At 51.3% G+C, this 23,848-nt stretch overlaps 2 protein-coding genes and 1 non-coding gene across 6 annotated transcripts in view; 2 read left to right on the top strand and 1 right to left on the bottom strand.

Annotated features, from left to right (window-relative positions):
- Nucleotides 1–1,540: 1,540 nt before the first annotated feature.
- TRNAS-GGA lies at nt 1,541–1,612 on the top strand. Its single transcript has one exon. It is a non-coding gene; the product is annotated as a tRNA-Ser (tRNA).
- A 6,959-nt stretch (nt 1,613–8,571) lies between these two features.
- On the top strand, nt 8,572–13,766 carry FICD (FIC domain protein adenylyltransferase). 2 transcript variants are annotated; one of them, XM_040250957.1, is made up of 3 exons: nt 8,572–8,659; nt 10,013–10,371; nt 11,184–13,766. In XM_040250957.1, exons 2-3 carry the CDS (start codon nt 10,071–10,073, stop codon nt 12,254–12,256), a joined length of 1,374 nt encoding a protein of 457 aa, XP_040106891.1. In that variant the 5' UTR covers nt 8,572–8,659; nt 10,013–10,070; the 3' UTR covers nt 12,257–13,766. The 2 variants fall into 2 exon arrangements, with proteins under 2 accessions (XP_040106891.1, XP_040106890.1); XM_040250956.1 differs by having other exon boundaries at nt 11,181–13,766.
- Nucleotides 13,767–14,966: 1,200 nt separating this feature from the next.
- The window catches only part of SART3 (spliceosome associated factor 3, U4/U6 recycling protein), a 41,196-nt gene continuing 32,314 nt past the window's right edge, over nt 14,967–23,848 (bottom strand). For all 3 annotated transcript variants that reach the window (XM_040250953.1, XM_040250954.1, XM_040250955.1), the window contains exons 13-19: nt 22,174–22,286; nt 21,186–21,262; nt 20,398–20,566; nt 18,162–18,616; nt 17,507–17,659; nt 16,648–16,838; nt 14,967–16,020 (exon numbers count right to left, since the gene is read on the bottom strand). In XM_040250953.1, coding sequence (XP_040106887.1) covers nt 15,843–16,020; nt 16,648–16,838; nt 17,507–17,659; nt 18,162–18,616; nt 20,398–20,566; nt 21,186–21,262; nt 22,174–22,286 — 1,336 coding nt within the window. In that variant the 3' untranslated portion in view covers nt 14,967–15,842. The remainder of the gene's footprint in view (nt 16,021–16,647; nt 16,839–17,506; nt 17,660–18,161; nt 18,617–20,397; nt 20,567–21,185; nt 21,263–22,173; nt 22,287–23,848) is intronic.

The following is a 23,848-nucleotide window of genomic DNA, read 5'->3' as shown; positions in this document are numbered from 1 at the left end:
TAGAGCTGGGATTTGAACCCAGGGCTGTTGACTCCATTGGTGACACAACCACTGCTGGGAACTGGTTCCCGGGTGGGGTGGGGGATGTGAGTCACAGAGGAAGGAGGTCGGATCTTAAAGTGTCCAGCCTACTACAAATCCCAAACTTGACGGTAAAAGTAAAGAAGGTTGTCTCCATTTTGCAGATGGAGACACTGAGGCTTGGAGTCACTTGCCTCAGCTCACATGGAGTGGAGAGAACACAGGCTGAATTTGAGCCCAGGTCTCCCTGACTCCAGAATCTGTACTGCTAACAACAACTTAATGCCTGGCACTTTGGGGCATGTCTTGGAGGTTTGATTTTAATATTTGTGAGTTAAGATGGAGATTTCTGCTCTCTGTTTGCTGTCAGATAGGAAGGTTTAGATGCAGTAGTTAAACAACGCTACTCCAGGACACTGCTTCCTGAGGGGGTTAAAAATTCCCCCCATGAAGTTTGGAGAAATTCTGGCAAAAGATTTGAGGGGCCTTCCGCCAAAGGAGGAAGCCCTGCTCCAGTGCTGTGGACGGTCCTCTGATGTCCAATAAAACAAACGCCTCAGACCAGAATAGAGTATCGATTTTGAACTTTTTTGATTGAAAGAGGCTGTGGGGGGGGGGGGGGGGGGGGATCCAAGAGAAAGGCAGAGTTCTCAGCCCTCTATGAAATACTCGGTTCTAAACTCTCACAGGGATAGAGAGACTTGCTCCCCGACAGAAAGGAAGCTCTAGACCCACGGGGATTCCTGGGTTGGGGGGGGCGGGTTCTGCCACATTCAGATCCCCAACTTTGGACTTATGGTGAAACTCATTTAGGAAGCTCTTAGAGGAGACAATGAGCCTCTAGACGGAAAGCTTAAAGAAGAAACATCCCGAAAACCAGCTCCATCCTCTGGATCCGACCTTATGCGGAACATTGTGGGAAACACAAACCGTGCTCGCCACAGAAGAAAAACCGGGACCAAGATCATCCAAACCTTGGCTGGTTCCGGAAGTTCCACTGACTTCTGCAACGGGGCAGTGAGCCCCTTATGGAATCTCAAGTTTCTTTTCAGAAAGAAGCTGTGAGAAAGAAGTTGAGGTGAGCACAATTGCTACAGAGGTGGCAATTGCCTTCTGGTAATCCTCAGAGGGCAATTTGCTTTTTTCTTTAATATCTGTTTGTTTATTTGGCTGCACCGGGTCTCGGTTATATCATTCAGGATCTTTCATTGTGACCCGGGGGCACAGTAGCTGTGGGACGCAGGCTTAGTTGCTCTTAAGCATGTGAAATCTTAGTCCCCCAACCAGGAATTGAACCCATGTCCCCTGCATTACAAGGCAGATTCTTTTTTTCTTTTTCTAGATTTTATTTATCATTACTTTAAAATTGTATTTATTCATTTATTGGCTGCACTCTCTTTGTTGATGAGCACCAGCGTTCGTTAGTTGCTGCAAACAAGGGCTTCTCTCTAATTACTGTGCATGGGCTTCTCATTGCAGTGGCTTCTCTCTTTTTATTTTTTAATTAATGTTAATCGCTTCCCTGGTGGCTCAGAGGTTAAAGCGTCTGCCTGGAATGCGGGAGACCCGGGTTCAATCCCTGGGTTGGGAAGATCCCCTGGAGAAGGAAATGGTAACCCACTCCAGTATTCTTGCCTGGAGAACCCCATGGACGGAGAAGCCTGGTAGGCTACATACAGTCCATGGGGTCACAAAGAGTCGGACATGACTGTGTGACTTCACTTTTCACTTTCAATCACTTTATAGACTTGTGTTGGTTTCTACCAAACATTAAAATCTCCTGTTGCTGAGCACAGGCTCTTGAGCACACAGGCTCAGTAGTAGGCACATGGGCATTTTTGCCCCGAGGCATGTGGGATCTTCCCCAAGCAGTAATCAAACCCATGTACCCTGCATTAGCAGGTGGATTCTTAACCCCTGGACCGCCAGGGAAGTCCCAGAACACAATTTAATTAACTTGTTAGTGATAGCTTACGGTGAATGATGTTGGATTCGTGATCTCCGAAGATTTAACTTCGGGACGAGGGACAAGCCTTGACCACTCAAGAGGTTTTGTGTAGCAGAGTTTTATTAAATTATGAAAAGGGACAGAGAAATCTTCTGACACAGACATCAGAAGGGGGAAGGACAGTGCCCTGCTCACTAGTCTTATCAAGGCCTGATATACTTTTACCAGACCCAGTCCCACAACAGACATCTTAAGATAACAGTATTAGTCAGAAGTTTCTTGTTAAGAAGGAGATATGTGTCCTTGAGCAAGATATATTGTTGTTATATAATCATTAGTCCAGAGCTTAGGGAAAAACAAACCCTTGAGCAAGATGAGTTGTTTTGTTGTGTAATCATGAGCTCTGGGCTTAAAGCAGTTCAGTTCAGTTCAGTACAGTCGCTCAGTTGTGTCCGACTCTTTGTGACCCCATGAATTGCAGCACACCAGGCCTCCCTGTTCATCACCATCTCCCGGAGTTCACTCAGACTCACTCACGTCCATCGAGTCCATGATGCCATCCAGCCATCTCATCCTCGGTCGTCCCCTTCTCCTCCTGCCCTCAACCCCTCCCAGCATCAGAGTTTTTTCCAATGAGTCAACTCTTTGCATGAGGTGGCCAAAGTACTGGAGTTTCAGCTTTAGCATCATTCCTTCCAAAGAAATCCCAGGGTTGATCTCCTTCAGAATGGACTGGTTGGATCTCCTTGCAGTCCAAGGGACTCTCAAGAGTCTTCTCCAACACCACAGTTCAAAAGCATCAATTCTTCGGCGCTCAGCCTTCTTCACAGTCCAACTCTCACATCCATACATGACCACAGGAAAAACCATAGCCTTGACTAGACGGACCTTAGTCGGCAAAGTAATGTCTCTGCTTTTGAATATGCTATCTAGGTTGGTCAGAACTTTTCTTCCAAGGAGTAAGCGTCTTTTAATTTCATGGCTTAAAGCAAGTTAGTCTTAAAGACTGTTGTCATAACAACTCAGAGTTTAAGAAAAAATGCTTTATGTGACTAATACAAAAGTGAAGTGAAAGTGAAAGTCGCTCAGTTGGGTCTAGCTCTTTGCAACCCCATGGACTATACAGTCCACAGAATTCTCCAGGCCAGCATACTGGAGTGGGTGGTCTTTCCCTTCTCCAGGGGATCTTCCCAACCCAGTGATTGAACCCAGGTCTCCCACATCGCAGGCAGATTCTTCACCAGCTGAGCCACCAAAGAAGTCCAAGCAATGTTGGAAAAAAATGTCCTTTTCTCCTCTTTGAGAACCCAGACCCCTTTCTCCTCCTCAAGAGCCCTGGACTCCTTATCAACCTACCTTAAGAATTAACTCTCTCATTTGGTTACCAGGATGATTCTTCTCTTGTTATGCCTTCTCTTGGCTTCGACCCTCCCAGGCCTGGAAGGACAATTCAGCCACTACCTACTTGTGCCAAAGTTTGAAAAGTGCTAATCTCTCTAGCTGTTGGACATGTTATCCAAAATCTTTTTTCTGTAATGGATCATGCTGATTCCTTTGTTGTGCCTCTCATTAATTTTCTGACTCTCCCTAACTTTACTTTGTCTTCACAAGCAAGGTTGTGCTAAGTCGCTTCAGTCATGTTGGACTCCTTGTGACCCCCATGGACTATAGCCCTCCAGGCTCCTCTGTCCATGGGATTCTCCAGGCCAGAATCCTGGAGTGGGTTGCCATTTCCTTCTCCCTTCACAAGTAATAAATTGGGCTAATAAGAAAATTTCCTGTCCCCTGTTTTTTTCTTGACTAAGCTGAAATTTGGTCCTCTCCTTGTGTTCTTAGATTCTAAAGTCATGTTTTGTTTTTTAATGTGGACCTTTTTTTTTTTTAAGTCTGTATTTAATTTATTACAATATTGTTTCTGTTTTGGTGTTTTGGCTTCAAGGCATATAGGATCTTAGCTCCCTGACCAGGGATCACACCCACACCTCGTGCAGTAGAAGGTGAAGTCTTAACAAATGGGCCACCAGGGAAGGCCCTCTGCTTGGATTTGTTTTTTAAGACCCTGGTGTCTGCCCCTGGCAAGGTTCTACTCAGTCAAGATATGTAGAAAGTGTACTCAGTTTTCCCAGGCTATGTTCCTTCCATAAGAACTTCAGTTCAGTTCAGTTGCTCAGTCGTGTCCGACTCTGCGACCCCATGGACGGCAACACGCCAGGCTTCCCTGTCCATCAGCAACTTCCAGAGTTTACTCAAACTCCTGTCCATTGAGTCGGTGATGCCATCCAACCATCTCATCCTCTGATGTCCCCTTCTCCTCCCACCTTCGATCTTTCCCAGCATCAGGGTCCTTTCCAGTGAGTCAGCTCTTTGCATCAGGTGGCCAAAGTATTGGAGCTTCAAATGTCTGGCATTCTGTGCTCCCCCTCAGGCTACATCTTTGTGGTTTCGGTTACCAATCTTGGGCCTATAAATGCCGACAGCTGGTACGTAGGTGGTGATTGTTTATTGGGATCAAAATTTTAACTTGAATCTGGGAACAAGAGAATATTTTCAAATGAATGGTGCTAAATGGTTTGATCCATCAAGCTACACCCCTTCTCAGCAAGAAAGAGTCAGAACGGTTGTTGCCTTTATTCCTTAAGATTAAGGAATGATCCAAAAATAGGGGCAACCGTGGGTTGAATCTATTTCATCTGCCTCCACTAAGGTCATTTTAAGAGTTGTGTGTTCCCCAAGCGTAACTAAAAGTGGAGCATGGACTGTTCGCTGCTCAAAAGCTGACAAAGAAGGAACAGTAATGGAACAAAAGTTTGCTTTATTTTTGTTGCCCGCAGCCAGGGTGGTGGAGGAAGGATTTCAGTCCAGAGGCTGACTTCTCACCGCTACCCACCACAAACAGTGGGAAAGAGCTTCTATAGGTGGGGGAAGGGGGCTGCACGTAGAAACAGCACCATCAGCTCTGACAGTCATCTTGAAACTGGTTGTATGGCAGTCTGACCCGCATTGTTTTGATGGTTTTAAGTACAATTAATCTTCAGGTCCAGGGTAGGTTTGTTCCCATTTTCTTGAGGCCAGTTCTTAGGAATTGTGGCAGCTTATTCATGGCTGTTCTGACCATCATGTGGTTAACTTCTTCCAATGGTGGAGGTTTCAGTATCTATCAGACAGCTCACAAGATATGACTTAGAATAGTATCTATAGCCCTCGAAAGGTCCTTGACTGCGCATAATGACAAAGCTATTATTTAATTTTGTTGGACTCTCTTCCTCTGTGTCTGCATTTTCTCACTTCTCCAATTAAACTCATTCTTGGTGAAAGTTTCTCCCACAGACAAAAGGCAGGCAGGGGGCATGGGGAGAACTATAGGACCCTGCTACATGCCACAAGTGCCCGTAGCTAAACAATAAGATGTTTACCAGAGTCGGAGTCATGTGTCTAGATTGACCTGAGCTGGTTGAGATGGGTTAGGATCACCCACCCTTCACCTGGGCATGGTGAGGGTCCCTCCGTGATCTTTCGAATGTGTGGAGGCCTGTAGCTTAGTTATGCCTGCACAGAACCATCATTTTCACGCCTTCTTCCAGTTACCTGCCCCATGGTCCCCATGCCTCCAATCACGCAACAGCTTTATTCATCTCGTAAATACCCTGAAAGTGAAAGTGAAATCGTTTACCACAGACTGGGACTTAAACCCATGTGCTGGGACTCGAACCCAGCCTAAACCCAGTTTGGGACTCAAACCCATGTGGCTGGGACTTGAACTCAGCCAAAACCCTGCTTGGAACTTGAACCCATGTGACTGGGACTCAGTTCAGTTCAGTTGCTCAGTCGTGTCTGACTCTTTGCGACCCCATAGACTGCAACACACCAGGCCTCCCTGCCCATCACCAACTACCACAGTTTACTCAAATTCATGTCCATTGAATCCATGATGCCATCCAACCATCTCATTCTCTGTCCTCCCCTTCTCCTCCTGCCCTCAGTCTTTCCCAACATCAGGATCTTTTCAGATAAGTCAGCTCTTCACATCAGGTGGCCAAAGTATTGGAGTTTCAGCTTCAGTAACAGTCCTTCCAGTGAATATTCAGGACTGATTTTCTTTAGGATGGACTGGTTGGATCTCCTTGCAGTCCAAGGGACTCTCAAAAGTCTTCTCCAACACCACAGTTCAAAAGCAACAACTCTTGGGTGCTCAGCTTTCTTTATAGTCCAACTCTCACATCCATACATGACTACTGGAAAAACCATAGCTTTGACTAGACGGACATGTCTCTGCTTTTTAATATGCCATCTAGGTTGGTCATAACTTTTCTTCCAAGGAGTAAGCGTCTTTTAATTTCATGGCTGCAATCACCATCTGCAGTGATTTTGGAGCCCAAGGAAACAATATTTGGGACTCAAATCCAGCAAAAACCCTGCTTGGAACTTGAACCCACATGGCTGGGACTCAAACCCAGCCAAAACCCATGGTACCTGGTTTCAGGACCTAATGAAGCTTGGGTTCTTGATGTCTCATCACAGAAAGAATTCAGTGAGAGACAAAAATGATAGGTGAGTAGTGGATTTATTCAGATATAGAGATAAGCACACTCCACAGATAGAGCATGGGCCATTGCAAAGGGCAAGTGCAGCGCAAAATGTGGCATGGTTAGTTTTTATAGGCTGGGTAATTTCATATGCTAATGAGTGGGAGGATTATTCCAACTATTTTTGAGAAGGGGTGGAGATTTCCAGGATTTGGGCTACCGCCCACTTCTTGGTCTTTTGACAGCACCTTGGAACTGTCGTGGCACCTCTGGGTGTGTCATTTCACTTTCGGATTGAGGATCAAGGTCTAGTTTTGTCTGCCATCTTGGTCCCACTTGATTCTAATTGGTTTATTTCGTGTCCTTGGGCTACATCATTCTTTCAAAAGTTGTGCCCTACCCCTTTCCCTCCTGTTAAAAAAGTCGCTCAGTGTTTGCAACCCATCGACTATACAGTCCATGGAATTCTCCAGGCCAGAACACTGGAGTGGGTAGCCTTTCCCTTTTCCAGGGGATCTTCCCAACCCAGGAACTGAACCCAGGTCTCCCACATTCAAGCAGTTTCTTTACCAGCTGAGCCACAAGGGAAACCCAAGAGAAACTCAAGTAGATACCCTGAGCCCCTGGCTTTCCGAGAGAAGGGTGAGATTTGTTCTGCTGTCTCCTCACTTGGCTGCCTTTTAAAGAAGTCCTCTTTGCTGTGAACCCCAGCCTCTCAGCATCTTGGTGTGCTGCGCATGGGGTAAGAGGAGCTTGATTTGGTGTCAGGGTTTCTGCAAACCCCAAACTTCAGGGCAAAAGTGAGGCAGGATGTTAGCCCCCATTTTACAAATGGGGGAGCTGAGACTTGCCCAAGGACACACAGAGTGGAGGTGACAAAGTCTGAATTTAAGCCCAGGTCTCTCTGACTTCAGAATCTGCAGCGGTAACAATTTTTTTTAAACCTCAGGTACTTAGAGCTTAGCTTTTCCGGATGCATCCTGCGTGTTTAATGTCAATATTTGTGAATTAAGATGGAGGTTTCAGCTCTCTGCTTCAAGGAAAACTTCTGTCAACTGAAGGGAAAAAAAAAAAAAAACAAAAACCATACAACCTCAAAGTTGTTTTATTCGGGCACATTACTGAGGACTATATGGCCCAATACAGTCTCTCAGCTCTGAAGATCTGTTCCAAACAGGTAAGGAAGGAGCTAGGATGAGTTTTTGCTGGGGCCGTGTGGAGGGTGGGGTGGGGGAGAGATGCAATTGAACATCCAAACATGACCGTTAATCACAAAAACAGACATCTCAAGTTAACTTTAGTGCTCTCCTATATATGAGAAGATGGAAGAATCTAGGCTCATTGAAATTATTCTTTTGATTGCATCTGAACTGTCTAGGCCTCCTATCCTATTTTTCTCCATCCTGAATTCCCCTCAGGACACACCCTCTGGACAGCTGGTTGATGGCTTCTGGGATGGCCATAGTCTGTTGTTTACCGAAATGGCAGCCACATTCTTTGTTTACTGAAATGGCAGGCAACATTCTTTGTCCACACGGGAAGGCAGGAGAACCAGGCTGGCTCTTCTCAAGAGTATGTGAATTTAAAACTTAGGAGGAAAAGAAGGTGATAGAGAAGCCGGCAGCCCTGGCAGCAGAGACCAGGCTGTGAATGAGGGCTGGGAAGTCAGACACAGGTTTAAACCATCAGCCTCCTCACTTTACACCTAACGAAACTGAGGTTCCCTCCTTTCCAGGGCCCCTTTTCATCCTCCCCTGGGCCTAAGAGAAAGGCAGTCGGAACTTCGCTTCCCAGTCGCTACCCAGAAGGCCCCAAAACCCCCTAGGCGCAGGTTTTCCCCGTGCCCAGGGCGCCCGCCGGTCGCCCTGGCCCCGCCCTCCCCATTGCTTATTGGCCCTTTCGAGCACGAGACCGATACAGGAGTCAGCCAATGGGAGTGGCCCACGGCGCGTCTTTCCCGGGAAAGCGGAGGCCGACGCGGAACCCCGGAAGTGCGAGACGCCGACAAGTTGAGGAAGCCAATCCGCTGCGAAGAGGCTGATGGGCCGACCAATGGCGGGTCGCCGAGGGCGGGGCCACGGGCCGGCGGCGGAGGTCCAGGGAGCCGGCCGCCAGCCGAGACTGCGAGCGCTGAGAAGGTGGCGACAGGGCCCCGCAGCGGCGCGAGGTGAGGAGGGGGTGGGCGGGGAAGGGTGCAGCGGGGCAGTGAACCCTGGGTGGGGTTCGGAAAGGGGCGGGCCCCCAGGATGACCTTAGTTCAGTGTCCTCTGGGGTCCTCAGATTCCCGCTTCCTAGCTAGTCAGCATTGAGATTCGTGCCTCCCAGGAACGCACTTCCTCCCTGGCAAGCTGCAGCCGGCCGGAGAGCCCCGACCACCCGGACGGAGCAGTGACCCGCACCGTCTTCTGTACCTCGCCACTAGAGTTTGTACCAAGCCTTTTCAGATGTTCTGTATCGACCAGCCAGGCTCCCCCTGAAACGTCATCAGTTCAGGGTCTTGGTCTAGTACCAGGAGTAGCTGCTTGGGCCCTGGTTGTGAGTTAAGACCTAGGTACTCTAGACACAGACGCACTGGGGATTCGTTCCTCATGCCTGTTTACTTCTTGTGGGTCGTCTGGGTATTGACTTATTCAGTGTGTTAGTTTTCCTCAGCTGAAAAGTTAATGCCAGGGGCAGCTTACCTCGGTGGGATGAGTGGGGAGATAAGGCGCAGCTGGTACTCAGCTCAGTGCCCAGCACACCATAGTTGCCTAATAAATGCTTACTGTTAGTACAATGGTGCTTGCAGACTGGCCTCCTCCACGCCCACTGCCAGCCCCAAGCACCTGCTCATTGTCACAGAGGGCAATCACGGCCTCAGACCCACAACCAGAGTTCCTCTTAAGATACTCAGACTGCGCAAACTCTAGGCCAGATGCCTGCTGGACAGGCCAGAAAAAGAAGGCCAGAGCAGGAAACAGTATCGTGGGTAATGTCAGGGCCAGGGCAGGGGGAGGTGGTTGCCCAGGCTGCAATAAGTCAGGCCCCTCAACAGTTGTACTTCTCAAACAAGCCTCAGAACTGCCTTAGTTGTTCTGGACATGTGTCTTGTGTATCCAGAACACCCAGTGTTGGGTCTGAGGTCACAGAGATTTGTGCCTAAGTGGGGAGACTAGAGCCATGGGTTCCGCACTCAGGTCCCAAGGCCATCACTTGCTGTCCAAGTGCCTCTGGGCAAGGGCCTTCACTTCCCTGAACCTGTCTCAGCTGCAGAGCCAGGCTTCCACTTGAGTATCACAGGAGAGGTTGTAAGAGGCCGCCACCAGGGTTCAGCACGGGGTCTGGCACACAGCAAGTGTTTAGTGTTGAGCGGCAGCAGCGTTCCTTTTCAGTCGCACCACCCTGGACGTGGCACCCATCTTTGCCTTGCCCCCACCCCCGGTCATCAGTTAAGAGGCGTGGGGGCGAGGGGGTAGGTCTCTGAGACTCTGCTGAAGCCAAACCTGTTATGAAGGTGTCGTTCCCGCTTCACCTCCTGCAGGTCCAGCTCTCTCCCAGGCCCCTGTGGATGTGTGTAAGGGGCCTGCCCCTGGGCCCAGATGACACTCATGTCGATGGCTTCGGTGATGGCAGTGACTGAACCAAAGTGGGTCTCGGTCTGGGGCCGCTTCCTGTGGGCAATGCTGCTTAGCATGGTGCTGGGCTCCCTGCTGGCCCTGCTGCTGCCGCTGGGGACCGTGGAAGAACACTGTCTGACTGTGCTCAAGGGCTTCTACCTGCTCAGGAGCAAGCTGGAGCGGGCACAGCCCACGGTCACCAAGTGCACCAGGCCGTCCACGGAGCTCAGTCTCACCTCCAGGGGTGCGGCGCTGCTGGCGGTCAAGACCAAGGCCTCCCCAGGTAAGACTGGCCATCTCTCAACAATCATTGATCCCACAGGTGTTCAGAGGGCCTGCTATGTCCTGTGTGCAGGGCACGTGGTCGCCCTGAGCTCCCAGGTAGACAAGGTGATAGGTGGCCAAGATAGGGGTGGTGTATGGAGCAGAGGGAGCCAAGGGAGCACGCCAGGAAGGCTCCCTGAAGGAGGGGACGCCTGCGGAGACCTGAGGAAGAAGGCGTGAGAGGAGAGTGATCCAGGTGCAAAGGGTAGGAGGGCGCTGCACCCTTGGACTAAAAGCCACCCAGTAAGTGTGGCTGGCACTGAAGGTGGAAGGGCGGCAGAAAAGGGCCAGGTGTAATGGAGGGTCTGGTTGAAAACCATTAGGTCAAAAGGTCCAGGAATGAGGAGGCCCCCCAGGGCCTAGCAGCAGTGGGGAGCCTTTCACAGTCAGGGTCTAAAGGGCATATGGATGCAGGGAGAAGGGACCCACACCTCCAGAAGTCACTAGAGTGGCCGCGAGCCAGAGCAGCTGTAGGGGATGGGCGCTGTGGCCGTCCAGGAGCATGACCACTCAGGGGGGGCCAGGGCACCCAGCTGATGCCCGCACGGTAGAGAGTGGCTCAGGGACTGAATGGACAATGACCAGCCCAGGGCCCCATGGAGCTGCAGGGAACAAACCTGTCTGCACAGACGGGCACACGGAAGGGCAGGTGTAGCCTGGCTGGAGGGGGCCCTGAGGCCGTGGGGGAGACAGCCCAAGTGACAGCCCCTCTGAACATTCTCTGCCTGCCCCCATCTTCCCTGACCTGTGTCTCTGGCTCTTTTCTAGCAGGCAAGTTGGAGGCCAAAGCAGCTCTGAACCAGGCCCTGGAGATGAAACGGCAGGGCAAGCGGCAGAAGGCCCACAAGCTCTTCCTGCACGCCCTCAAGATGGACCCGGGCTTTGTGGACGCGCTCAACGAGTTCGGCATCTTCTCGGAGGAGGACAAGGACATCATCCAGGCGGACTACCTGTACACCCGCGCGCTGACCATCGCGCCCCACCATGAGAAGGCGCTGGTCAACCGCGACCGCACGCTGCCGCTGGTGGAGGAGATCGACCAGCGCTTCTTCAGCATCATCGACAGCAAAGTGAAGAAGGTCATGTCCATCCCCAAGGGCAACTCCGCGCTGCGCCGGGTGATGGAGGAGACGTACTACCACCACATCTACCACACGGTGGCCATCGAGGGCAACACCCTCACGCTCTCGGAGATCAGGCACATCCTGGAGACGCGCTACGCGGTGCCGGGGAAGAGCCTGGAGGAGCAGAACGAGGTCATCGGCATGCACGCGGCCATGACATACGTGAACACAACGCTGCTGTCCCGCGTGGGCTCCGTCAGCATCGGCGACGTGCTGGAGATCCACCGGCGGGTGCTAGGCTACGTGGACCCCGTGGAGGCCGGCCGCTTCCGCGCCACGCAGGTCCTGGTGGGCCACCACATCCCGCCCCACCCGCAGGAGGTGGAGAAGCAGATGCAGGAGTTCGTGCAGTGGCTCAACTCGGAGGACGCCATGAACCTGCACCCCGTGGAGTTCGCGGCCCTGGCCCACTACAAGCTCGTCTACATCCACCCCTTCATCGATGGCAACGGCAGGACCTCACGCCTGCTCATGAACCTCATCCTCATGCAGGCGGGCTACCCGCCCATCACCATCCGCAAGGAGCAGCGGTCCGAGTACTACCATGTGCTGGAGGTCGCCAACGAAGGCGACGTGAGGCCCTTCATCCGCTTCATCGCCAAGTGCACGGAGACCACCCTGGACACCCTGCTCTTCGCCACCACGGAGTACCCGGTGGCACTGCCAGAGGCCAGACCCAACCACTCTGGGTTCAAGGAGACGCTGCCGGTGAAGCCCTAACGCTGTAAATCCCTCCTTGGTGGCAAGGGATGTCCCAGCGTAGGAAAAAAAAACTCCACGTTTCTAGAAACCTAGTCATCTCCCAGAGCAGAAGGAGATGGGTAAGAAACTGAAAACATTCTTTACCTCCAAATGTCTCTTTAAAGAAGAAAACTAAATTATTAAGCCTTGTCCCCAAGATAACTTATAACTGAGCCAAGTTATTTATTTTCCTTTGAGCTGGCACACGTGTGGTGTCTGCTGGCGGCCCTGACCCCCTGGGGTGGTCCCAGTGGCTTCGGGGGCATCCATGCTCGTGTGACCAGAACCCAGGTTCTGGAGCGAAATTTGCACTAAGGTGAGGAGTGTGGGCTGAGGCCTGGAGGAGTAACTCCTCCCAGCACTTTCTGGAACCGGCTGAGAGGGTCTGTGCCTCCCTGGGACGGTCGCAGTTGAGAAAGGACTGAAAGCTTGCTTACAGGCGTTGGCTCCCCTACAGAGAGCTTAGTGTGGTGACTGATCTTACTGGTAGAGCAGACTTCTGAGACAGGAAGCGAGTGTTCACCATGTCTCTAGTTAGACACCTTGCTTAGTCCAAGGAACATGCTTTGAGCCACAGTTGCCAAACTCTGGTACCAGAGGTGGCTGTTTTTCTAATTAAGAACAGGGGTGTGGCTAGCCTAGTTTCTATTGATGTTTCTCGTATTTGCAGCAATTCAGACCAGATGTTTTAGTCCAAAGGTTCTCTGGGTTTGTCACCCGACAGTTAAATCCTGCTGCAAATCAAGTGTTAGGACCCATTGAAGACAGATGACAAGTCAGTACCAGACAAGTGTTTGTGATGAGTTAGGATGCCGCTCTGTAGGAACCAAGAAACACCCTCGACTGCAGCCAGGAAGCGTCCCTCTTGTCCACTTACCTGCCCCACAGCTCCTGTCCCCTCGGGGGAAGCAGCATAGATTGCCTTGGCATGGCCTTATTTTTCTAGCAACTTGTAAAAAGATGAAATGTTACATGTAACACACCCACACTGTCGTTATGGAGGCAGATCTTTTCAATCATTACCTGGCACAGATGCCAACATGACTGCTGCCGTTGAGCCCTGAGGTTGGACACCATTGAGCCCGTTTTCCGGGGACCGAGCTGGAGATGTCCAACCCTGGACTGTCTGTCTGAACGAGGGTGAATGCCCACCGAGTGTTGTGTGAGGAGACAGTTCAGATCCTGACGGTAATGAGGACCCTCTTCTGATAAGAAGCAGAGCAGTTTTCTAAAAGATAAGTGAAAAGATGTATGAAATGGCCCCAAATGAGTTATTCAAACCTTGATAAAAGATATTTTTCTATTTGTATGCCGTAAGATATTTCCTAAACCTTAACTCTTCTACCGTTTTGCTTTTTGTAAGCACACCAAGGAAGCGTGACTGAAGGGCTTGCTTTGCACTAGAGGGAGAAATCTGCACTTTAGCTATATTTGAATGGTATTATTTTAAGAAATTACTAATAAAGTATTTTGTTACATAAATGCCTAAGACTTTGCTACCTTCCTCAAGAGATGTTCCTCTCTGTCCTAGGGATGAAGGAGGGACTCTTTCAGAACTTTAGCCCTGTATTGTTGAGAGAGGAAAAAAAAGAAAGACCCAAGATGGTGATGTCACAAGAAAGAGACACAGAACTGGTTGGTTATGCTAACGGGGCTGAACCACTGACCTTGCACTAAGACTGAAATAGCCGAAATGGTCTTCCATCTGTCTGTTCATCACCCGTTCCCCCTCCACTCCCAAGCCAGGGACAACACAAACCCACTCCTATGGTCCTGAAAATCTCTTTCTGGAACAGTCGACACCCTGCACCCATCAGGGTCCTGCTCAAGTCTGAAAGGCCCACCTCTAACGAGCTCTGTGTACGCCTGAGAGGACGGAGTGAGGTCAGAGGACTGGAACAGCAGGAGAACACCACCGTTCCCTAGCGCCCTGTGACCTGGATTGAGAGCAGAGGTTCACGGCCCCTGACCCGCAGCCTCTCACCCACAGAACAGGCCTCTGCAGGGGAGCGGACGGCCAGCCACCCCCAGAGAACACAGGCTCTTCTGACAGCTTTAAAGCTGCTGCCTGAATTCAAAAACACCTAACAAGCGTTCTGTGCAAAGGATGAGGTACAGAGAACCTACAGATTAAAAGGGTTATTACGAAACAATAGGAAATTGGCAATTTGTCTGGATGGCTGACATTAACACTACTCATGTTTCTAGAAATAACAATAAAACATTGTCTTCAAGTCCGTAGAGACAGGTGCTCCAGTAGTAGGGGTGCTGTGATGTCTGGGGTCTCCCTGTGGGACCCAGGGGGTACAGGAGAGAGGTGGAGACGAAGATGGACTGAGCAAGGCTGGAGCTCGACGGCAGGCATGTGGGGTTTAGTTTAGTATTCCGTCTACTTACCTGTTTCAAATGGCCTATTAAAAATGTTACACCAGAAAGTACAGTAAAGCCTGACTGATGCATAAAACCCTTAAAAACAGATAAATGAGCCGATTTTTCATCACAAAGGAAAGAATTCCGATATTTTCCCCCAGAGTGCCTTTATAAAGTCAGTTTTCCTATTGAACTGGCAACATCACTTTCAAAGGAATAAATGCTGGATAAAAGATGAGGGGTAGAAAAGCTGTAAGCGCCCAACTGCTGTAAACTGGAGGTCTCACAGCTGAAATGGTTAAAGCAAAACAGCCAGATCTGACTTACAAAAGGTCTATTTACACATCTATCAGGTAAAGCCAGCTACACCCATTTCAAAATACATATTTGAACACACATCTGAGTACCTTTCTGCAAGAAGTTTTTAAGAGAACTTCAGTTTAATAAACAAAGCTAAATGGAGAGAATTTAAGTTTGCACTTGACATGGTATTTAAACAAAACCAAAGGGCTGAAACTCAGTATTTAGACAAAGAACACAGTTCACTAGTCACTAGGCAAAGAAAATGGTCCATAGCAGATGGCACGCAAAGTTCCTACACAAAACAAATGTCACAAATATTTTGCTTTGAGGAAACAAAACAATGGGTTGACAAGTCATTTACAAATACATAATATAAAAACGCACAGCCCCCATGAACAAAACTCCATCAGATGTTTTTTAAGTGACGTCCCTCCCCACCCCTTTACTAAAATAGGCCATTCTGGTGAATTACTAGCATCTGCCATTTTGTCTTTTAAAAATTAAAAGAGTGACGGGCACATGTGCTGTGCAGGGTGTACAGAAGTGTCTTATAAAAAGGGACCAGAGTTGGCCAAAAATACTTGGACAAGTGGGTCTCAGAACAGTGTTCGAGTTTCACTTCTGTTTCTCAGCTCTTTCAAGACACATAAGTATCTCAGAAAACTACACCCTGCACCCAGCCTGTGGAGTGGTGGTTTTCGTCCTCTTGCCCTCAATATGAGGGAGCACTCACAACATCTTTCCCTGGACACCCTTTTCCAGTCCTGCCTAAACCAGAGGAAGCGTGTGGCCGTGCCCTGCACCTGGCCCTGCATGGCCAGGGCCCTGCTGGGCACCAGGCGTCTTCCCGGCCAGCGTGAAGTAAGGCATCTCCCTTCTCGCACCGTCCCACTCACTTTCTCAGGAGCAACTTGGCGAAGTCGGCATTGGACATCTTGGGAGCCTCAGTGGTGGCCGGGGTGGCACCTGCCGGCGGGACGGCAGGACCATTCTCAGCCTGGGCGGTGGCGGCGCTGGGGCGCTGCAGGGCGCGAGGCAGCAGAGAGAGCTGGGTCCTCCCCTTCCCCCGCCTGGAAAAGCAAACACTGCATGGACCTCCCAAAGCGACAACTGGTGGCGTGAGCCAGGCCGGTCCTGGACCACCCCAACACAAAAGGTGAAAAGCAACACACAAGAAGGCTGAGACGGGCCCTGAGCTCCCCAACTGGCTATCGGGACAGTGACTTTAACAAACTCCGCCTTTTCCACAACTTGTTGGCCAGGGCCACGGCTGTGCAACAGAGTCACACGCGTAGGGTGGATGGAACGGCTGTGACCGTACAGACCTCACCAGACAACCCTGCAACCTCGCTGCCTCATGCCCATGGGCTGAGGACACAGCTCTGCTGGGGTCATAGTTGGTGAACACCCGGCTGTCAGGTTTGGGACCCACACACGTGGATCCACCTGCCAAAGGGGACTTCAGAGTGACCACCGTCTTTTTAAAAAATCTTTTTAAAACTTAAATAAACCACTGGTGTAAACCAGCATAGACGAGAGAGGGCCCACTTCTGGGCTGGCCTTCGGCATGGACTTGTTGGGGAACCCCTACCCAGGGAAGGAGCAGGCAGGCCTGACCCTCCGCCTAACTCACTGCCCTAGAGGGAAACGGGGTCACCGTGGTGCCACAAGGCCGCACCAGCGCGCGTGACACTTACGCTCCGTAGACCTGCCGCGGCAGCAGGGCACTGCCCGGGGGCCTCCTCGCCTCCGGCTTCTCCGGAACCTTCCTCTGCGGAGGGTTGCTGATGGCCACTTTGATGACGTTCTCCCTGATGGTCATGCCATCCATCTTCAGGACGGCCTGCGACGCCTGTGATTCGTTCTCGTACTCCACGTAGGCCAGGCCCTGAGGGTGTGTGAGGCCCGGCCAGGTCAGCGCTGCAAGCCAGGATGCGGCTCCCCACTCAGGGCCCCTCCCTTGGCCTATAGGTTCCTTCCCTGCCCTAGTCTCCCCTATTTCTGCAACTGACCATAACTTCAGACAACTCGTCAAGTTCTATGCACCAAGTGCCAGAGATGGGCCAGCATAAACCCAGTAATGCTGATATATCCGTCAGCTCTCAATTAACGTGGACAAATGTGAAGGGGCCTCTCTCCAACCAAACTCTTCTTAACTACTCAAAACGTGGTCAAGGATTTCACACGAAGTTGAGGAACCAGAGGGGAGAACACGGTAAGGAGGACACCAGGGCAGGGATTCGGGGAGATGCCGGAGGCCTCGTGAAGAGGGGTCCGGGCGGGAGGGAGCAGACGGCAAAGGGGACACCGCACCCCAAGGCCCCACAGCCCGGGGCCGCACTGGAGCCCCTGCTAATTTGTGGTAGCTTTTCTTGCAATGCCTTTTTCTTTTCAGTGTAGTCATCTACATACAAGTAACCTGACTCCAAATGGAAAGAGCCTAGTGCACCCATCCTTCTGCTATCTTGTCTGTTTCTTAGCAGACAAACCAGAAATCACTCTAGAACCAAGTAATCTGAACAGAGGCTCCCCCAGGCTCCAGGCTCAGACACCGACCTTGGGTTTCCCGGCCCGGTTGGTGACCAGCCGGATGTCCTTCACGGTGCCGTGGGCCTTGCAGATCTCCTCGAGTTCCTCTTTGGTGCAGGAGAAGGGCAGGCCCGACACGAACAGCTTGTGTTTCTCCAGGGCAGTGCTGTACCTGAACACCTGCGGAGGAGGGAGAGGACTCACACCCCGGGCCCAGCCCAGCTCCCCACACCACAGGGTCAGGCCTCATCCACAGGCTGGGCCAGAGCTGGCTCTGGGTGCGAAGAACTGCTCACTCGCCCTGGGCCCTGGGCAAGTCCCTCACTTCTTGAAGCCTTCACTTCCTCCTCTCGAAAACAGCCAGAATAAAGGCCGCCATTCTCCGAGTCTGGGTGAGGGTCGAAAGGTACACCAGACGCTGGGCGCAGCCCCGTCACTCCTAACCACCCCACAGCGAGGAGCTGTTCCACAGTGCCTCCTGCTACCATCACCTGTCAACATCAGCAGCTCAGTGACCAGCCCCACGTAGAGACCTAAGCGAACCAGCTCTGAATGGACCCAGTTAATTCAGGCATTTCACTCCGAACAAACATTCCACTTAGATTCTAAAGACAGGAGGCAAAGAGCATTTAGTCTGTCCCACTGCAACCTATGGAAAGGCGGGCTCACCCCCCACACCAACCTTAAAGTCGGGGTTCTTGCTCTTGTCCACACAGGGGGAGACGAACATGGGCCGGCCCTCAACACTCTGCCGGTCCAGCTGCAGCGCCCGCAGAGCCGCCGCCTCCTCTCTGAACTCCACATAGCAGTAGCCGCGGAAGTCACCGCGGTTACTGAAGATGGGGCGCACCTCGACCACATCCCCGCAGGCCTCAAAGAGCGGCCGGAGAGTGGCGGCTGGCTCCCCAAGCCCATAGGGCAGGTTGCTGACAAAGACAGTGACGCCATCCTTGCTGCTGTCGTGCAGCACCTTGGGCACGTCCTTCCGCCGGGTGCCCACCCGCACCTCCTTCGGCTCCGAGGCGGGCTCTGTGGCCGTGGGGGCGCTGCTCCCGGAAAGGTTGGCTTCAGAGCCCGGCTCCGCTTCCCCAGCAGGAGGAACGCTATTCTCCACCCTCCTGCGCTTGGAGGGCTGCTCTGTGGGTCGTCAGGGAAAGGATGGTTAGGTAACAGTCTCCCGGCACTGAGCTGAGCCAGGGTGCACCAAGCAGGGAGACAGCTCTCCCCACCAGACACCGAGACCCAAGCAGATGCCAGGGTGCACGCCCCCCACCCTCTGCCAGGTCTCTCCCAACCCTCCCAGCACATCCCACTCCTTGCCTGGCCCCAATGACATCTGGGGGAGGGGACAACTCAGGTGCAAGTGACATCCTAAATGCTCATCGTCCATGCTCAACCATACAAGAGGTCAAGGTTGGAGGTCTCCACACTGTCCCGGCAAATCCCTAGGACCCCTCCCGGAAAGCCCAGGGCAGAGATGGGGATGGAGCCTAGGGGCCACATGTAAACAAGCACCTCAGTGACCCGGAAGTGGTACAGAGCACTAACTCCTCCCCACATTCATGACTGTCCCATGTCCTTCCACAGAGCTTAACAATACTCTACTCCAACCAACACTCCCCAGTGCCGCCAGGGGGACAGGACTGAAACCAACCAGCGTGGGCCGCCTGCTGCCAGACCTTTCTGTCAGTTCCCCACTGCCCTCCAGATGGGGCCTACCCACTGCACTCCGCATTCTAGAGCACTGATGGGCGGGCTGCCTGCCTCACCGACCCCAGCCCCCAGCCCCCAGTAAGATCAAGCCCAAGGCTGCAGGGAACAGCGGGCCACGCTGTGCTCTGCGGGCCCCGGCCCCCTCTCTGGACACTCATCGCCCTCCCCTGATGCCCGGGTGCAGCGCCACTGCCCATGGGGGAGGCGCCTCACTGTCTCCGGCAGCCCGCGGGCCCCCGTGCTCTCCCCAGCCTCCACCGTGACTCTTACCCCCAGCTCCCCGAGCCCCCATGACACGTCACTGTGCTCACAGGTCCCTGTGCCTCCCTGCTACACCAGGACCCCGAGAGAGCAGTGAGCCACCCACGGTCATTTCTGAAGGCCCCAAGAAATGAACGGTGACTCCATCACTTTTGACTCCAGCTGATAGCTCTGCACTAGGAAAATGCTGAGCCTCCTTTCGTGTCTAGAGACCACTCTTTACCTTGATCGAGTTTGCTGAAATAAATCTAACCCACAACTGCCCACATGTGAAATGGCAGGGGTGACAGAAACACAGTCCGGAAAATTCAACAACTCAAGCCACCAAGTGGGAGTCAAGTGTCAGTGGCGGGATGGGGGGAGGGTGGGGGGGGGTACAGTATAGGCACAGGGCAGAGCTGCAGCCAGGTGCCAGGGCCTGAGGGCACAGAAACGTCCACACCTGGTGAGGAGAGGAGGGAAAGTCCGCAGCGGGGGAGAAGGCAGGTGCCGCTCAAGAAGGGGACGGCAGTGCCCGGTGTGCCGGCAGGGGTGGCACCTGGTGCAGGCCTGGGAGCCGAGCAGGGGAGGGGGGCACCACCAGGTGGAGGGGAGGCAGTGGCAGGGAAGGCGGCGGGCACTTCGCGTGTTACTCACTCTACTATGTCCTGCTCTGTGCCACCCCATGTAGCCCGCCAGGCTCCCTGTCCATGGGGTCCTCCAGGCAAGATCCTGGAGTAGGTTGCTCCTTCCCCAGGGGATCTTCCTGACCCAGGGGATCTTCCCGACCCAGGGACCAAACCCACGCCTCCCGCACTGACGGGAATTCTGTATGATCTGAGCCACCAGGGAAGCCCTCCGGGACCTTATCCTCAAACGGTTCCAGAATGAAGTTCTCTGTGCTGTTCGCCACCCTGTTTGGAGGTCTAGGATGTTCCAGGTATCAAAGTCCTGCCAGGCGTTACCTTCCTCATCATCGCCCCACTCCTTTTCATCATCCTCATCAGCTCTGTGCTTGTCCGCCCCTCTGGTCTTTTTCTTCTTCTTCAATGCTTTCTTCTCGGCCCGGGCCCTCTTCCGTTGCTCAACCTTTTCTTCCTCTTGCTGGGCAAGGGCTGCTTCCTTCTCTGCAGCCTGGAATGTCGGGACACGACATGTCACTGGATGTGGCTGTTACACCAAGTCCACCGACTTGTGACAGGAGAGGTGAGCACACCAGGAGGTCGGCCACCCCCAGGAGACCAGGAAGGGCGCGGGGCGGGGAGGGGCGCGGGGCAGGGGCTAGGTTTCACCTTTTCAGGCCCTTAAGGAGCTGCATCTCAAGTCTATAGTATGTCTCCCAAGATCCCCAGGAATGACTCACCAGTAAAAAGAAAAACATCTATAAAACGGGCCCTGACTCATCTGGGGGCACTCACGCTCCAACCACTAGGCTACACCAGTCAGGCTCTTTTTTTATCTTCTTCATCTATTTCAGTAACCTTTAAGTACCCCACTACCTAAAGGATTTACTATTGGGGTTAACATTTTAAGCCAATCTAAAAAAAAAGAGTCTTAAACACTGATCTCATAGTTAACACACTGAATAAAATACACTTCTTACAGGATGACCCCAAAGGTTTTAACAAGGAACATTCATACCAAACACAGTCAAAATCACTATGAGAATTTTAAATCCACTATACTCCAATAAGAAATTTAAAAAAAAAAAGCTTTCAGAGGTTCAAAGACTTGAAACAAAGAGCATCGTCACCTTAATTCTCTGCTCGTTAACTCGAGCTAGTCGCGTTTCGGTTTTCTGAACAGCTATATCCCAGTCTTCTAAAGTACCTTGAGGGGAAGGAGAAGCAAAGTTTCACTTCTCTGGATTTTGAAAGATATAAAAATATAGAATTGTCTCAATTTCCCCACACCTCCAGGAGAGATCTCTTCCATCAAAGAGTAACAACTGGAGAATTGGTTTTCCATTTTAAGATTTCATTTGTGTAGGTTTCAAGTTTCAGAACTCAAATAGCTCTTCCAGGTGTGTTTAGATCACTCCTCTTTTAGAAAAGAGACTTGAAAACCAGACTAGATTCTATTACAAGCTCTCAGTGGCAAAGATTATTGAAAACGTTCTAATGCAAAAGGTACAAAACATTTGTACTAAGATCAAAAGATTATTTTAAGAGCTCCTCAGATGATAAATGCTGAGGTGTTTTTCTTACTGATGCTGCTGTTTAGGTGTCTATTTCCAGTTCTAAGGGACTCATAGTACCCAAAATCCAGACTAATGCCCGTGAAAACTGTATACGGAAGCTCTGAAATTCACCAGGGAGGCACACGTGATCAGAAAGCAGTCTCGCCATGGGCCTCACCGCACTATGCTGGAACACAGGCTCTGCTGATCCAAGGGAGCCCTTGGCAACATCCAGAGACAGTTCTGCTTGTCAGGACTGGGGGCAGAAAGAGCATTCCTGGTACCTAGCGGGGAAGAGCGGGTCCAGGGAAGCTGCGCGTGACAGCAGCGCCCCGTCCTCCAAGAGGCCTGTGCTAGAGCCCCGTCACAGGTCCCTTTGCACATGGAGAGTGAGAAGGGCAGCGGGACTCCCCTCTCACTGGCAAGCACCGAATGATGGTCTCATCGCAGAGGCCCCTAGAGGGGGGAGCCGTAAACACACGTGTCCTTAGGCCCTACAGCCCTGCGACCACACTGGCCTCAGGAACAAGTCCCAAGCCCAAGGCAGCGCCGAGGTCCCCACCTTCTGTCCTCTCCATGGTGAGCAACACCTCACAGACATGCTCCGGGTAGTCGCTGGTGCACTGGACGGCCCGGTGCAGAGCCTTCCTGCAGTGCTGCGTGTCACCGTGGGCCCTGGGGCAGAAAACACAGAGTTGGGGCCACAGGGACCCAGAGGAAGACATAGGCAGGGGGCACCCTCGCACAGCTAACGCCACGGCAGCAAGGCCTAGCGTCACCTTCAGCTCCGAGGAGACACCACGCTCTTCGTGCCAATGGTTTTAATGCTTCCTCCTTGTCCCAGAAAGCTCCCTAGTCAAAACTGAAGGCTTTCTTCTAAACCACTCTTCCCCTCAGAAGCCAGTGCTGGTGGAAGAGGCACCTGCGAACAGCGGTCCACAGCTAGGCCTTCTGCTTTTGCGTGTACAAGGTGTTTGGAAGGACCCAAGAGCTGGGGTGACAGGGCAAAGTCCCCAGAGAGACTCTAGGATGTCATCCCCCTTGAGGGGAAAGCCACCAACACAGCGACTATCAGGTTTTGTGCCCAGGGTCACAAAAATCTTCCCACACTGACATGAAATGATACTGCTCAACACAATAGTTACAGAAATACTCTGTTCACCCCAACCGTTATAAGACACTATATTCTCCTATTTAAAAAATAAACATACATAAACATTGTAAACACACATTAGGACACTAAGAAAAAACTCACGGCAACGGTTCTCAAAGTATGATCCAGGGACGCCTAAGGGTCTCCAAGACCCTTTCAGGAGGTCTACAAAGTCAAAACTACTTTCATTTATATACCGACATACTTATCGGACTTTTTCGCTGTGCTGACATTTGGACTGAGGATGCCAAAGCTACAGTGGTCCTTGGCACAAATCAAGACAGTGCACACTGATGATATTCTGGGTGACAAACGGAAAGCATATATTAAGCACCTCTTCATACCCAAGTACAGTGGTTGGAGCAAAGAAATATCAGGTTACTGTCTGAGCTGCAAGCTGGACTACTTCCTTTTTTTTCACAGAACATCATTTTTACTTGAGAGAACAGTTAAGTGACAAAAACTACAGTGACTCAGACGTGTGTATTTGGCAGACATTTTCAAAAATTAATGAAGTGAGGCTGTCACTTCCATAAAAACCACTTAAGAGTTTTTGTTGACTGATAAAACTGGGGCTTTCAAGTGAAAATCAGAACTTGGAAAACCTGTATCTGCCACTGTGAGTTTGACAGCCTCCTACTTTAAAGATCTTTCTGTGAAGATGAGTGCAGATATGAACAAATGGGATAATGAGATGCGTCAATATTTAGAAGAGCTGCAGAACTTGACGGGTCAGCATTTTCCATACACATAACACATGTCATGGAACCCTGCGTGGGTAAAAAGGCCTGCTTAGTGCAAGACAGGCCACTGGATGTTAACAGAACAGTCTCCAATGAAAACGTCACCACGGAGAGGGTGCAGAACCAGACAGGAGAATCCAGCTGTCTGCTACTGAGCCAGATTAGAGAAATTTGTGAAAAGTATAAAACCAGGGCACTTTCTCACTATGTTACTTTGGAGTCTGGAAAGCAGTCATTTCTTATAAAAATACGTTATTTTTGTTAAATGTCTTTACAGTGAACTTTAAATGAATAAAAGGTTTTTTTTTAATTTTTCAGTTTCATTTATGTTAATAAATATA

The sequence above is a fragment of the Oryx dammah genome, unplaced genomic scaffold (assembly GCF_014754425.2).
Source record: "Oryx dammah isolate SB20612 unplaced genomic scaffold, SCBI_Odam_1.1 HiC_scaffold_12, whole genome shotgun sequence".
Taxonomy (NCBI): domain Eukaryota; kingdom Metazoa; phylum Chordata; class Mammalia; order Artiodactyla; family Bovidae; genus Oryx; species Oryx dammah.
The sequence above is the reverse complement of the archived record's forward strand: the minus strand, read 5'-3'. Positions and strand labels throughout refer to the sequence as shown.